The sequence below is a fragment of the Peromyscus leucopus genome, chromosome 2 (assembly GCF_004664715.2).
Source record: "Peromyscus leucopus breed LL Stock chromosome 2, UCI_PerLeu_2.1, whole genome shotgun sequence".
Taxonomy (NCBI): domain Eukaryota; kingdom Metazoa; phylum Chordata; class Mammalia; order Rodentia; family Cricetidae; genus Peromyscus; species Peromyscus leucopus.
This window is the reverse complement of record NC_051064.1, coordinates 134,056,539-134,071,868: the sequence shown is the minus strand read 5'-3', so window position 1 is coordinate 134,071,868 and position 15,330 is coordinate 134,056,539. Positions and strand designations below refer to the sequence as shown.

The window sequence follows — 15,330 nt, the reverse complement described above, 5'->3', positions numbered from 1 at the left end:
ATCTCTCCAGCCCCAAGGTGTTACATTGATAAAATCCATTTTGTGTTGTTATTTTTTTCTGCTACATTGTCCAGGCAGACTCTGACCAACATGAAATGGGGTTTTTCTCTTATGTTTGCATGTTAACACTTAGCCTTGGTTCCAGATGGGTAATTTCCGTGGCTTTTCTTTATTCTAAGGCTCGCCAGCCTCACCTCTTACATTGTTGGTACCCTTTGCATTATGAGTAGATTTTTTCCCCCTCTAAAGCCAGCTGTTAATTCTTTTCTTTAGTATTTAGTATGTATATGATTATATGTGTGGGTGTATACATGCCACAGTGTGTATGGAAGTCAGAGAACAACTTTATGAAGTTGGATTTCTTCTTCCATGTTATATGTGGGTTCTAGGAATCGAATTTAAGTTCCAGGTTTGCTTGGCAAGTGCTTTTACCTGCTGAGCCATCTTGCTGTGCTGGTCCTGAATATTAGTTTCTTGTTAGTGCTATCCTCGGCAGGAAGAAAGTTGCAGGCAGGATCGGGTTAAAGGTGCCACGCTAGTGATTTTAGGCCCGTGGGAGAATACCTTCAGAGAGGCGTGACGTCCGTCTGCGCAGCAGCTCAGCTCCTATTTCTGTTAGAACATGAAGTCGTGTTTTCCTCTGCTGGCCTGGGTTAGACAATTCGCTTTCTCCTCCTCTCATGAATGTCTGTTAGGGCTGGCCTATAGCATCCTGATTACAGATCATACCCTGAAAACCTTTGTCCTCTAGCTAGAGAAAGTCTTTCCTGAGCTTTTATTCTCTATAAACAAATTAGTTCTCAATGCTCCTCCAGCTCCAAGTGTGAAAGTCGGGGTGTGGCACTCAGCACCCCGCCTCAGAGTGAGGAGGAGGACATGTTCTCTTTTTCTAGTGGCTCCACGTAGTCATGTTCTTCTGGGCTTTCTTCTAAGATGTATGAATAAATAAGTAAGATTCAGTTCATCTTTCCAAGTCCAGCTCATTAAAATTCTTGTGCTAAAATTCTTGAAATTATTAATTTGGCCATTACATGATTTACATATTGCATCTGAGAGAGAATCCCCGTTGGTGTCATCTCCTCTGTGGTCACGTACGTCGCTGCAGTCTGTCAGTCTCACCCCCATTCCCAAGCTTCTGTATCTGACCTGTTGACTGTCAAGAATGCTCATTGAAGTAGCAGTTAGAAGTTGGCCATGACGTCATCTTCTCATTGTGAAGTAAGTTTTGATTTGTTGATCTAATTCTTTATGGTAGAGAGACTTTGGATGGTAATATGAAACTAGTTGTGCCCCTTGGTAGATTTAAAGGCATTTCTTCCTCTGTAAATCTTTTATCTAGTTAGATACGCCTACAGAACTTTGTGGAAAGGCACTGAGTCTTTGTTTCCTTGAGAAAAGGCAGGCTGGATTCCAGGACAGTTTTCCAGTATGTTACCATTTCTTCTCAGGATGGAGCAGAAATGTTCATTAAAATGCTAAGTAGGTATTAGTTATATTGAATTTAACAGGTTGAAATCTGTATTTTTTAAAAAGATTTATTTATTATGTATACAGTGTTCTGTCTGCACGTATCTCTGCAGGCCAGAAGAGGGCACCAGATCTCATTACAGATGGTTGTGAGCCACCATGTGGTTGCTGGGAATTGAACTCGGGACCTCTGGAAGAGCAAGCAGTACTCTTAACCTCTGAGCCATCTCTCCAGCCCTTAAATCTGTATTTTTATTTTACCTCCTGGCTGACTGGTTTCCTGTGTGTCGGATTTCCTTTCTCCACTTTGATTCTTTCTGTGTTTTGAAGCCAGACGTGAATCTTAACTAAACCACTTGTCTTGGTCCTGGGCTTGGTTATAAGTGCTGTGTCTTTTGTCTCAGCAGTCTCCATGTTAAACACTGGTTAATGCTGCGGAGGAAACTGATGAATAAGTCGTTGTGATTTGGTTGGCTCTTTGGGTTCTCATGGTGGCCATTACACTGGTAAAGACTATGCCATTGTGATTAAGAACATGGGCTTTGAGTCATATAGGCTTGGGCTTGAGTTCCTTCCTAGACTAGCTCTTATTGGCCAGATGACACTGGGAAACTGTTACATGTCCATGAATCTGTTTGCTTATGTTTAAAATGACAACAGGAAGCTGGGTGGTAGAGGTGCACGCCTCTAATCCCAGCACTTGGAAAACAGTAGCAGGCAGATCTCTGTGAGTTCGAGGCCAGCCTGGTCTATAGAGCAAGTTCTGGGACAGCCAGAGCTACACAGAGAAACCCTGTCTTGGAAAAACAAACATACAAACAAAATGACAATAATGTGCTTAGCAGCTTTTTGCCGAGCTGTGGTTGAAGGCAGGGCCTTGGGCATGCTCTAGCACCCCACCCATTTTTCTTTTTTGAAATAGGGTTTCACTAAGTTACTTAGACTGGCCTTGAACTCACTCTGTGGCTTTGGACAGGCATTGACCTCAGAGTCCTTTTCAATATGAGGTTACTCTGAATAGCCCTCACTGTCCTGGAACTCACCCTGTAGACCAGGCTGGCCTCTGCCTGCCTCTGCCTCCTGAGTACTGGGACTTGAGTCTTACAGCAGCCTTCCAGTTAGCTGGAATTCCAGGTCTACATCATCAGTCTGGCTCCTCCTAAGCTGCTGCTGGAACCTTTCTTGCTTTGCTGCCTCAGTAATCTCTCCTCAGAAGGCCCCCCCCCCCAACTCTGGCAGATGACTGAAAAGGTATTAAAGCTGGGCATGGTAGCGTACACCTTTAGAGGCAGAGGCAGAGACAGGCAGATTTCTGTGGATTTGAGGCCAGACTGGTCTACATAGTTCCAGGGCAGCCAGGGCTACATAGTCAAATCATGTCTTGAACTCCCCCCTCCAGAAAAGGCCACTACAAACCATAAACAACTTTTGGGGTTTTATCCCCGCCCCTATTAAAACTAAATGTGCCTTGATGAGTAGAGTCGTGGTTTGGTTGTTAAGTGCTGGCCCATGAAAGCAGAGGGCCGTGAAGTTCATGTCACCAGAACCCCAGGCGTGGTAGTGCCCACCAGGAATCCTAGCACCGGGGAGGGAGAGACCAGAGAGTCACTGGAGTTCTCTGCGCAGCCGGTCTGCCCACGCAGTGAGAGATCCTATGTTCAAAAAGAGAGGTAAAGCGCTAAGAGGAGGCTACTGAATACCGATCTCTGGCCAGCATACGCATGCCTTCCTCCCCTTCTTCCCCTCCCTTCCTTTCCTTCATCCTCCCTCTAGGGCAGTGGTTCTCAACCTTCCTAATGCTGCGACCCTTTAATACAGTTCCTCATGTTGTGGTGACTCCTGACCATCAAATTATTTTGTTGCTACTTCATAACTAATTTTGCTACTGTTATAAATGTAATGCAAATATCTGATATGTAGGATGTCTGATATGCAACCCCCAAGGGGGTCCTGTCCCAGAGGTTGAGAACATTTGAAAAGTAGAGTGAAAAAGTCATAACCTCCAAAGTAGCTGTATTTCATTTTTAATACATAACTGAGGTATAGTGTTTGTTTAGGGCTGTGCATATGTGCATTTTCCTTCACGGTTATTATTTCTTTTTAAAAAACTTTATACTGCCTCCATTTTTATGTGTAGAGTGTATATATGTGTTTGGTTGCACATGTACTGGCTGGAATCATTTCTCGTTCTATCATGTGGCTCCCAGGGATTTAAGGTTGTGAGTCTTGGTGGGAAGTAACCTTTACACATTGAGCTGTTTTGATGACCTGTGATTATCATTTCTGATCTCTCTGTGATGTCATATGGCAATCCAGACTGCCAATACTGAGAACTTGTGTGGGGTTCTTTTCCTGCTACAAAACCTGTGACGAATGTACTTGAGTTTTCTTCTTGCATTTGTGTTCTTTCCTTTTGCCGTATGCTAAAGAATTGCCTTGCTTACCCCTTTAAACAGAGTTAGATGGTATAGGAATAGCTTTCCGAGGTGATGGAGCCAAGGCCAAAGTGTCCAGATACTGAAGAGGAATTTTTCTTTTTTCTTTTAATTTATTTATTCTTATGTTATGTACATTGGTGTTTTGCTTGTATGTATGTCTTTTTTTTTTTTTTTTTTTTCCAAGACAGGGTTTCTCTGTGTAGCTTTGTGTCTTTCCTGGAACTCACTTGGTAGCCCAGGCTGGCCTCGAACTCACAGAGATCCGCCTGCCTCTGCCTCCTGAGTGCTGGGATTAAAGGCGTGCGCCACCACTGCCTGCTTTTTTTGCAGGGGAGTATGTATATCTGTATGAGGGTGTCAGATCTTGGAGTTACAGACAGTTGTGAGCTCCCATGTGGGTGCTGGGATTTGAACCCGGGTCCTCTGGAAGAGCAGTCAGTACTCTTAACTACTGAGCCATCTCTCCAGCCCTGAGGAATTTCTGTTGAATCTTAGGTGGGGTCATCACACATTTACTTACCATTCTTTAAGTGGTGCCAAGGACACCATAAGAAAACCCACAGAATCAACTAACCTGGGCTCACAGGGGCTCACAGAGACTGAACTGCCAACCCGAGAGCTTGCCTGGGACTGGCATATGTGACAGTTGTGTGGCTTGGTCTTCTTGAGGGACTCCTAACAGGGAGCAGGGGCTGTCTCTACTGCCTGCCTGCTCTGGGACCCTGTCCTCATCCAGCCTCAATAGGAGAGGAGGTGCCTAATCTTACTGCAACTTGATATACCGTGGCTGGCTGATATACATGGGATGCCTTCACTTTTCTGAAGAAAAAAAAGGAGTGAATGGAGGGAGGGAAGGAAAACTGTGATCAGGCTGGGGAAAAAATTAATTAAAAAAAATTAGATTTAAAAAAACTAATTAATAAATCTCAAAAAGTGTTTTTACTAGGGGCTGGGGAGATGCTTGTCCAGGGGACCCTGGCTTGATTACCAGCAAGCACCACATGGATGACAACTGTGTGTGACTCCAGCTCCAAGGAGATCTGACTTCTCTGGCCTCTGCTGGCCCCTGCACTTATGTTCACATGCCTACACAGAAACTCTCTCACACATACACACAGAATTTAAATTAGGAAAATGAATTTTTTAAAAAATCACTAGCTAGGCCTGGAGGGATTGCTCAGTGATTAAGAGCTCCTCCAGAGAACCCGGGTTTGATACTGTGCATCCAAATGGCAGCTCACGACCCACTGGAACTCCAGTTTCAGGGGACCCACCATTTTCTGGGCTTCACAGGCATGCACATAATGCACAGACATACATGCAGGCGAAGTACTCCTACACATAACATTTAAAATTTTTTTGTTTGTTTTGTTTTTCGAGACAGGGTTTCCCTGTCTGCATCCTGGAACTTGCTCTGTAGACCAGGCTGGCCTTGAACTCACAGAGATCCACCTGCCTCTACCTCCTGAGTGCTGGGATTAAAGGGATGAGCCATTACCACCGGGCAGATGTTTTTAAATTAAAAATAATTATTGGAGCCGGATGGTGGTGGCAGCACATGTTTTTAATCCCAGCACTCAGGAGGTAGAGGCAGATGGATCTCTCAGTTCGAGGCCAGCCTAGTCTACAGATCTGAGTTCCAGGACAGCCAGGGCCATTCATTACAGAGAAACCCTGTCCCAAAAAACTTAAATAAATAAATACTGGAGCTGGTGAGATGGCTCAAAGGTAAAGCTCCTGCCACCGAAGCCTGACTACCTACCTGTATTGGATCCTTAAACTCAGATAGCTGGAAGGAGAAAGGAGAACCAATCCCACAAAGAGATCTCTGTCTCCACATGCATATGCCCGCTGCTAATAGTAGTAGCTGTAGTAATAAAGCTATTTACTGATTTATTATAAAGGGTTTTACAAAGGATGGAAAGGAGCATGGAGCTTCCTTGTCCACTCCAAGAGCTTCCATGTGTCAGTTCTCTGTCTTTGATTTTGGGAAACTGTCTATGGTACTGATTTGGTTGTGGGAGAGTCCAGCTGAGGGTCTCAGATCTACAGTGTGATAGTTCAGATAGTTGCCACAGGTATCATGGGACAGGTGGACGCTGACATTTGTGCCCTGTTGACTTAGAACATACTTCCATCTTCTACCCTGCGTCCACAGCCATTCCTGGTGAGGCGTTGTGACTCCCCAGGTGCTGGCTCAGTGCTCCCTGTGGTCAAAAGTGGCTCAGTGCTCACCATCTTTACTCACTCGGGCCTTCTTCAGCCCTCCGTGGCACCCATGACTGAGAGGAGGGCTAGTGGGCTGTGTTAGGAGTGGGGTCAGGCTTGTGAAGGTGCCTTACTCCATTTCCCAAGGCTTGATGGTGCTTTTTGTTTGCCTTGCAGGTAATTAAATGCTTGTCTTGTGGACCTGGGCTTGGCTGGAATGTGCAAGGGTCTTGAAGATCCTTCTGTAGCTTCCTTCTGCTGAACCATTAAGAGAAGATGGCAAAAGTCAACATAACTAGAGACCTCATTCGTAGGCAAATCAAGGTGAGCCCAGACCGCTGAACCAGTGCATTAGGCCCTTTGTTCTCCTAGAGCAGTGCTCTCAACCTTCCTAACGCTGTGACTCTTTAACACGGGTCCTCATGCTGTGGTGACCCCAACCATAACATTATTTTCCTTGCTACTTCATGACTGTAATGTTGCTACTGTTGTGAATCGCAATGTAAATATCTGTGTTTTCCCATGGTCTTAAGAAACCCCTGTGAAAGGATCATTCCACCCCCAAAGGGGTTGGGACCCACAGGTTGAGAACCAATGCCCTATAGTCATTTAAAGATACCCTTCCCCCCCAAAAAAAACCACCTCAAAACAGATAAAAATACAGGTCTATAGTGGTGGACTTACCTAAAGTCACATAGCTTGCTAGTAGCAGACTGAGGATAGAATCAAGGTGTCCTGTCTCCTCGAATTGTTTCGAGTAATTCACGGAGGCTCCCTGTCTCCGAGTTTGTGCCACCATTGTTAAGATTCATGTAGGATGGTGAGCCGTCCGTGTAGAGAAGCCGTCAGTGTGGGGTGCACACAAGAGTGAGTAACGGCCTCCTCACTGCTCCAGCTGCTAAGCTGCAGACATGCTAGAAACTAGAGTACAGCGTGAGGGGTTCTCCTTGAGGCTCCCCTGCACTGTAGCCTGTCCTCTGCAGTTCGTATGTAAAAGGCAGCAGCGATGCCTGTGAGATGAGTGAATGACTGGGCACTTGGGTTCAGTTAGTGAGAGCTCCAGGGAGCCTCGGCACGGGAGCCAGAGAAGCTGAGAAGAGTTCAAGCATGGTGTCGTGCCTCTGGTCAGAACCCCAGGCTGGAGCCAGCGGCTTCCTAGTCCATTGCCAGGAGTAGTGGGACCGCCTGAAGACTCGTCCTTGTTTGCCTGTGCTCTACTGTTTCTGTTAAGTGATGGTTCAGTGAAAAGTTCAATGCTAGAACTCTTTTAAACTAAAGAAATTAAATTGCATAGCAGCCAGTGGGAGGTGGTGGTGCATACCTTTAATCTCAGCCCTCAGAGCAGGGGAATCTCAGTGAGTTCAAGGCTAGCTTCAGCTACCTAATGGGTTCCAACTAGGGCTTCATGGTGAGACCCTGTTTTCAAAAATGGTACATAGAATTTCAAATGGATGAACTGGATGAACTGAGTGTAATGGATGCCTTGATAGGAACCAGGTGCTTGGTGTACCTTAGTCTGTGTGTTTGTCTATTTTACCTTGTATCAGTGAATCCTTTTAGGCTTGTTTTTATGAGGTCTTTGGGGATTTTATTGGAGTGGGTGGCCCTTAAAGACAAGGAACTATTTTTTAGAAGCTCAGTATCAAGTAGGTCATTTTTGTATATGTATATGTGTGCCCTTACAATGTATATCCTAAAGGTATGCCCTTCCATCTGAACTATGCAAACATTCCCTGTTTGTTTTCTTTTTCAATTCTTTGTTATCTTTTCTGTTTCTTATTATGCTGGCATAGGGTTGAATATTGAGAAGTTAGATATATTGGAGATTGAGAGGTGGCTCAGTGTGTTTAAGCACTAACTGTTCTTCCAGAGGGCTTGGGCTTGATTCCCAGCATCTGTGTGGTGGTTCACAGCCATCTACATTTCCAGTTCCAGGGGATCTAACACCCTCTTCTGACCTTCAGACACCAGGCATGCACATGGTGCACAGATGTACATGGAGACAAAACATCCATTCACATAAAATAAATTTTAAAAAAGAAAGATAGATATTAAATAATACTGAATCAAAGAAACCACAACTTTGTTTTTGTCCTCCAGGAACGGGGTGCCCTGAGCTTTGAACGGCGATATCATGTCACAGATCCATTTATCCGGCGGCTGGGCCTGGAAGCAGAGCTTCAGGTAAAGATCCAGTTTGCATTGTAGACTCACACAGCCTGTTTCCCATCCTCTGTGTAGTGCTGGGTTAAAGGTGTGCGCCACCACATTTAGCTAGGTTTTTGTTTTTTTAATTAGGTGATGGGTATGTTCATGTGTGTGCAGGTACTCTTGGGTACCAGAGGCATCAGATTCCCCCTAGAGATGGAGTTACAGGCAGTTGTGAACTACCCTATGGGTGCAGGAACTGAACTCGGGTCCTCTGTGTGAGCAGAATGTACTTAAATACTAACTCATCTCTCTAGCCCCTAATTTTTTAAATTTTTTTTTTGTTTGTTTGTTTTTCAAGACAGGGTTTCTTTGTGTTGTTTTGGTGCCTGTCATGGATCTCAATCTGTAGCCCAGTCTGGCCTCAAACTCAGAGAGATCCGCTTGAGTGCTAGGATTAAAAGTGTGCACCACCACCGCCTGGCTATTCTTAAATTACATGCGTTATACAGTCATCCTTGATACACTTGGGGGATTTTTCTGGAACTTCCCACAGGTACAAGTATCTTCAAATGCTCAAGGTTTTTGTATGAAATGATGTGTCATTTGCATATAACCTACAAACATACTCCTGAATACTTCGCAACATCTCTAGATTGTTTTTAATACCTAATACCATGTAAATGCTGTGTAAACAGTTATTATACTGTACTGTTTCAGGATAATGATGAGGAAAAGATGTTTTCCTGTGTTCAGCACAGGTGCGACTGCCTTTAACCTGACTCTTGTTTTCCCTCTGCCTGGCTGAGTCTACCCACAAGGAGCCTGCTGGAGTCAGTTCCATCCATAGCTCCCCTTCTCCGCTCACCTCTGTTGCCCTTCTCTTGTTACTGGTTTTGAAACAGTATTTCTTTGTAGCCTAGATTAGCCTTGAATTTACTTAAAATGTACCCAAGACTGTTCTTGAACTTCTGACCCTTGTGCTTCCAAATCCTGTGTTGGAATTACAGGTATGGTCCACCAGGCCTGGTGTCGATTGCTTTTATTTCCTTTTTATTTCTTAAATTCAAATTAGACTGAGTCAAGGTGGTATGTCAAAGAAGCTCCATAGCCTTTACGTAACTGTAGCATGGAAGTGGCAAAGTGGACCTTAACATTTTAAATATGGGGCTGGGGAGACGGCTCAGAGGTTCAGACCACCAGCAGCTCTTCCGGAGGTCCTGAGTTCAGTTCCCAGCACCCACATGGTGGCTCACAACCATCTGTAATGAGATCTGGTGCCCCCTTCTGGCGGGCAGGAGGAATACATGCAGACAGAACACTGTATACATAATAAATAAATATTTAAAAATATTTATTTAAGTCTGTGCTGCTGTGAACATTCATGCAAACATTTTTGTGTAGAGACAAACTTTTAGATCTCTTTGTGTACCCGAGACTTCCGTGGGAATTCAGTATTATTGTTTTCTTGAGACAGGATTTCATAGTATACCCCACAGCTACCCTTGAATTTCAGACCCTCCTGTCTCAGCCTCCTAGGGCTGGGATTAGACACCACCCCACCCACCCCCGGCACACCAGGGCAGCTGTTTAGTTTCTCTTTGGGGTTTTTACATTTACTTAGATTGTGGGGTGGGTGGGTGGGTGGGGCACACACACCTGTGGGGGTCAGGTGACAACTGAGGGGGTCATTTCTCTGCTTTCCCTATCAGTCCCAGGGGTCAAACTCAGGTCACAGGGTGGGCAGAGGGGCCTCTCTCCACACCCAACTTCTCTCCTGCCTGTTTTTCTCTTTTCTCACTTCTGCTTCCTGTGTTATAGTCAGGTCATCATTGCTGATTCAAGGTCATGAAAATTTAGGGTTGTGCTTTCTTCCAAGAGTTTGATGGTTTTGGAGAGTAGGTGCAGGTCTTTGATCCGTATGTATGTATATGTAAACGAAATTCAGTAAGGAAAGCCATTGAGGTGTACGGATTGCAAGAAGAAGGTCCCTAAGGGGGATCCAGCTTCATTCTTAAGGTTTTGATGGTGAGCCCAGCCTTTACTGCTGAGGCATCTCTCCAGCCTGACACTGTATTCTTTGGTTGTTCATGGCAGTGTCAGGGATTAAACCTAGCACTTGCACTCCTTACGCAGGTGTTGGACCACTGAACTGCATCCCCAGCCCAACTTAGTGATTCCACATGTGGCCATCCAGTTGTCCCAGCACCATTTGTTGCAAAGACAGTTGAATTGTCTTGGCTTTCTTACCAGAAATTGTCCCCATAAGTGTAAAAATTTTTGTTAACTGTTAATCTATATATACCATTGATCAAAATATCTGTCCTTACGCCAATATCACTTTGTAGCAACTTGGGAAATTAGGGCATGTGAATCTTCCAACTTTGTTCTTTTGCAAGACAGTTTAGCTATTCTGAGTCCTTTACATTTCCATATGAGTCTCAAGTGCACTGCCACCTGTTCTTATAAATAAAGTTTTATTGGAGCACAGCCACACTCATTCATTTATGTATTGTCTGTCTGTTTTAGTGATTCAACAGCAGAACTGAATGATTCATACAGAGACCATATGGTATACAAAACCTAAAATATCTATTGTTTGGCCCCTTACAGAAAAAGTTGTTGGTACTTACTTTAGATAATGAAGTAAATTCATGTTGTAATCACCTGAGAAGAAAAGTAGGAAAGCATCTCTAATTCACCTATTCAGGCCAATAGAGTGTGTAGTATATATGCCAGCAGTATATCTAGACCCTGGGCGATAAATACAGCAATGAAGAAGGCCTTTCAGAGGAGAGATGTTTTCTGACCACTAGAGTACATTTGCAGCAATCCCAGCTCCATGTTTTAGAGCCTTCATAGCACTTGGTCACTACCTGACTAACCTGACTGACTTACATAGTGTTTCCCTCTCTGCGGGGGAACTGCCCCCACTTTTCCCAGGGTACTCTTAAGGAGAGAGGGATAAGAGATATTAGGTAGAAGGAGAGACCTTGCTGATGGGAAGAAAGACAGAAACATAGGATAGCTTCGGGAGGGCCTGGGTCAATATCCACCAGCCCAGAACTTTATTCTTATACAAAAGGACTTTGTATAAGAATGCCAAGGGGCAAGGCAAAAGACCTCCTCCCCCTGCTAGATACATCCAAGTGCAGACCCTTCCAAACACCTGGTACCAGTGGTCCAGTCATCCTCTTTTTTTTTTTTTTTTTTTTTGTTTTGTTTTGTTTTTCGAGACAGGGTTTCTCTGTGTAGCTTTGTGCCTTTCCTGGAACTCACTTGGTAGCCCAGGCTGGCCTCGAACTCACAGAGATCCGCCTGGCTCTGCCTCCCGAGTGCTGGGATTAAAGGCGTGAGCCACCAGTCATCCTCTTAAGGAGTCCTGCTGGGTAAAGCAAGCTCAGATCTCACCAGGAAACGTTTGTGGGCTCCACACTTCTCTCACTAGCTTTCCCTGTATTATTTACACAATAGCATTTCCATGTAGAAGAATGCTTATTATATGCTAGGTGCTCAGTAAAAGTAAAATGTAAAAAGAATGCAGGGATATTAGAGGTAGGCCCAGTATAAGGAAAAATTCCTGTTGTGAGTTATGGCTATTGCCTTACCTACTAAATTTGTTTGTTACATCAGAATTGAAGTATGTAGCTATAGATAGATCATTTTTTGTGGTAGTGGTGACTGATTTTTTTTGTTTTGTTTTTTGAGACAAGATTTCTCTTTGTAGCCCTGGCTGTCCTGGAACTCACTCTGTAGACCAGGCTAGCCGGAAACTTAAGAGTCTGCTTGCCTCAGCCTCCTAAGTGCTGGCATTAAAGGTATGTGGTGATTGAACATAGGACCCTGCGTATGCTAGGCAAGTAACTTTTTCCCCCTTTTTATTTAGTCATATACAGCCTTACAAAATAGTCTGCAGTAATATGAACACCTACTTCTACCACAAGGACAGAAGACAAAACATAACAGTAGGCCAGGAAAAGAGAATCTGTAGGGTTATTAAGAAGCTGTTCACCAAGTGTTCTGAGGGTGTTCTCTGCAGGTAGAGCATCAACTCCCTGGGCAGAATTCCCATGGAAGCAAATGTTGCTAAACCCACCCTCCCAGCCATCACCACTACATCCTCCTTCATGTGAAGCCCTCACACAATGTCAGGTGAATTCTAGGAAACACTAAGATCAAGTTGATGAATCTTGGCTAGGCAAGTACTTTACCACAGAAAGGAAGATGGAAATAAAGAGACAGAAAAATAGATACTATTTAGTTGATAAGTATGTACATTTCTTTTTTCTTTTCCACTCCCATCTCTTATAGTGATGCCTATGGGATCATAATAACACAGGAGTTATTTAATGTATCTGAACTTTAGTCTTAAATATAGAAAGGAATAATGAAATCATAACCAAATGGCTATGATTCTACCTAGCATTATCATATTTGGGTGCTAGGAACTGTATTCATGTCCACTTTTTTTTTTTTTTTTGAGAAAGAGTCTCTCTATTAAGTCCAAATTGTTCTAGAACTCATTATGTAGACCAGACTGGCCTCAAACTCACAGAAATCCTCCTGTCTGTGCCTCCCAAATGCTGGGGATTAAAGGCATGTGCCACCAAACCCGGCTTTCCACATGATTTTTTTGAAACAGAGTCTCACTGAACCCGGAGCTCCCTGGTGAAGACTAGACTGTCTGATCAATCAGATCTAGGAATCTGCCTGTCTTTGCCTTTCCCTCTACCCAGGTCTGTAGGTATGTGCCACCATACCTAGCTTTTACATGGACTCTGACTATCTGCCAAGCCTGATCATGTAAGTCCACTTGGTATGAGGAGAAAATCAACTCCCATGAGTTGTCTTCTGACCTGTCCATACCTGTGCTGGGACACACATGTACACACATATCTACATATACAAACACACACAATAAATAAACATATATGTCTGGAGAGATGTCTCAGTGCGTACAGTCTTTTGCTACCAAGTTCAAGGAACTGGTACCCACATGGTGAACAGAAAGAACTGACTTGAGAAAATTGTCCTCTGACCCCTCCATATGCACTGTGGCCCATGTCCCTCCTAAAAAGTAAGTACATAAACATAGTTTTTAAAAAATGAGTAAATTTAAAAAAATGAGTAATTCTACCAATTGGGATAAAGCAGGATTGTGAGTTCAAGGCCAACATGAACTCAATCTCAAAGCCTTGTCTCCAAGCAGGGATGGGCTTGCTGTGGAATAATCCTTCTGTACACTGTGAAAATGTGTTGCTCTCATTGTTAGTAAAAAGCTGATTGGCCCATAGCTAGGCAAGATTTTCAGGGCTGAGAGAATTCTGGGAAGAAGGGCAGAGTCTAAAGAGTTGGGAGCCAGACAAGGAAGAAGCAACATGGGAAGTTCGTAGGTGAGGTAAACAAGCCTCAGGGCAGCACATAGGTTAACAGAAATGGGTTAATTTAAGTTTTAAGAGCTGGCTGGAGACAAGCCTGAGCTATTGGCTGAGCATTTATAACTAATAATAAGTCATTGTGGGAGCAACTGCCAGGTCACAGAGAAACTCCGCCCTCATGGGCTGAATTAGAGGAGGGGACTATTTAGAAGTGCCTACACATGCACATACACACATAGTAAATAAATGAAAAATAAACATACACAAATAGTACTTTAAAAACAAAAACATTTTTTATTTGTTTTTTTGAGACAGAGTTTTCTGTGGTCCTGGCTGTCTTGGAACTCACTCTGTAGACCTGTCTGGCCTTGAACTCAGAGATCCGCCTGCCCCTGCCTCTATAGAGTGCTTGGCTTAAAGGCATGTGCCACCACTGCCTGGCTTTAAAAAGTATTAATTTTATTTTTGTTTATGGGTGTTTTGCTTACTAGCATGTCTGCACCATGTGTGTGCAGTGCCCACTGCAGCCAGAAGAGGGCATTGGATCCCATAGAACAGGAACTACAGACAGTTGTTAGTCAACATGTGGGTGCTGGGAATTGAACCTGAGTCCTAGAAGAACAGCTGGTGCTCTGAACCACTGAGCCACCTCTCCAACCCCCGTCGTTTCTTAGTGTTTTGAAGCAGTGTAGCTCAGGCTGGCCTGATACTCTCATCTAGCTCAGGTTGGCCTCAAATTCTCTCAGAGATCAACCTGCCTCAGCCTTCCGAGTGCTAACATACAGATATTCCAGTGCCGCTGGCTTGTGACAGTTGTGTACATTAGAAGTCTGACACACTTTTCACTAGGCTAGAAGAAGGTATTGTGGCTGTGCTCCTCCAGGAGACTGTAGAACAGAGGAGAATTTTCTTGCTATTCCCAGTTAAGGCAGCTGCAGGTCTTGGCTCCTGGCCCTTTCTTTTGCCTCATAGCCAACAGTAGCTGGTACAGTCCTTTGACACCTCCGTCTGTCTGCTTCTCTGTAGCCAGCGCAGGGCCTCTGAATTTAAGGATTCATGGGATTGATTGAACCCACCTAGACAGTCCAGGATCACCTTCCCATCTTAATCACATTTGCAGAGTCCTTGCAAAGTCCTTTTTGCAGGTTTCAGAATTATGGTAGGACATTGGTAGGAGGCCATTATTCTGCCTACCACAAATACTCAGCTTTGCCCTCATTGAGTGGCAGTCATTCAGATTCAAGGCCCTGGGTGTTCTGGGAGCCTCCATGGTGAAGCTGTGACCTCTCAGGCACAAGGATAGAAATGATTGTGACCCAGATACACGTGTGGGGTTGCAACCAAGTGTATGAGAAGGCGAGAAGCCTTAGGTCAGCAGGTGACCTGGCAGGCTTGAGCAGAGAGTGGTTTTGTGTATTCAAGGGATGAGTTCCTGAATGAGTTCCATGAAAGGAATGAGTTCCGAGCCAGAGAAGAAAGACGGAGAATAGATGTTTCTGACTGGACAGCTGGGGATTAGATGTGTCTGTACCTCTCGGTTCTCTCTAGCCCCACTGGACTCACTTGGTCGTTTAAGCAACAAATACCTGCTAGGTACTGTGGCTGGACTTGGAGATGCAGAGTAACCCACAAAGCCTGCTTTTGTAGAAGAAAACAGTCCCAGAGCTGCAGGGCCGTAATGTAGGGTACAG

The 15,330-nt window shown here is 44.4% G+C and overlaps 1 protein-coding gene across 3 annotated transcripts in view; it reads left to right on the top strand.

The window, feature by feature from the left end:
• Wdtc1 (WD and tetratricopeptide repeats 1) overlaps nt 1-15,330 on the top strand; it is a 56,338-nt gene that overhangs the window by 14,333 nt on the left and 26,675 nt on the right. For all 3 annotated transcript variants that reach the window (XM_028888111.2, XM_028888109.2, XM_028888110.2), the window contains 2 exons: nt 6,291-6,437; nt 8,214-8,297. In XM_028888111.2, the coding sequence (XP_028743944.1) occupies nt 6,390-6,437; nt 8,214-8,297 (132 nt within the window). In that variant the 5' untranslated portion in view covers nt 6,291-6,389. The remainder of the gene's footprint in view (nt 1-6,290; nt 6,438-8,213; nt 8,298-15,330) is intronic.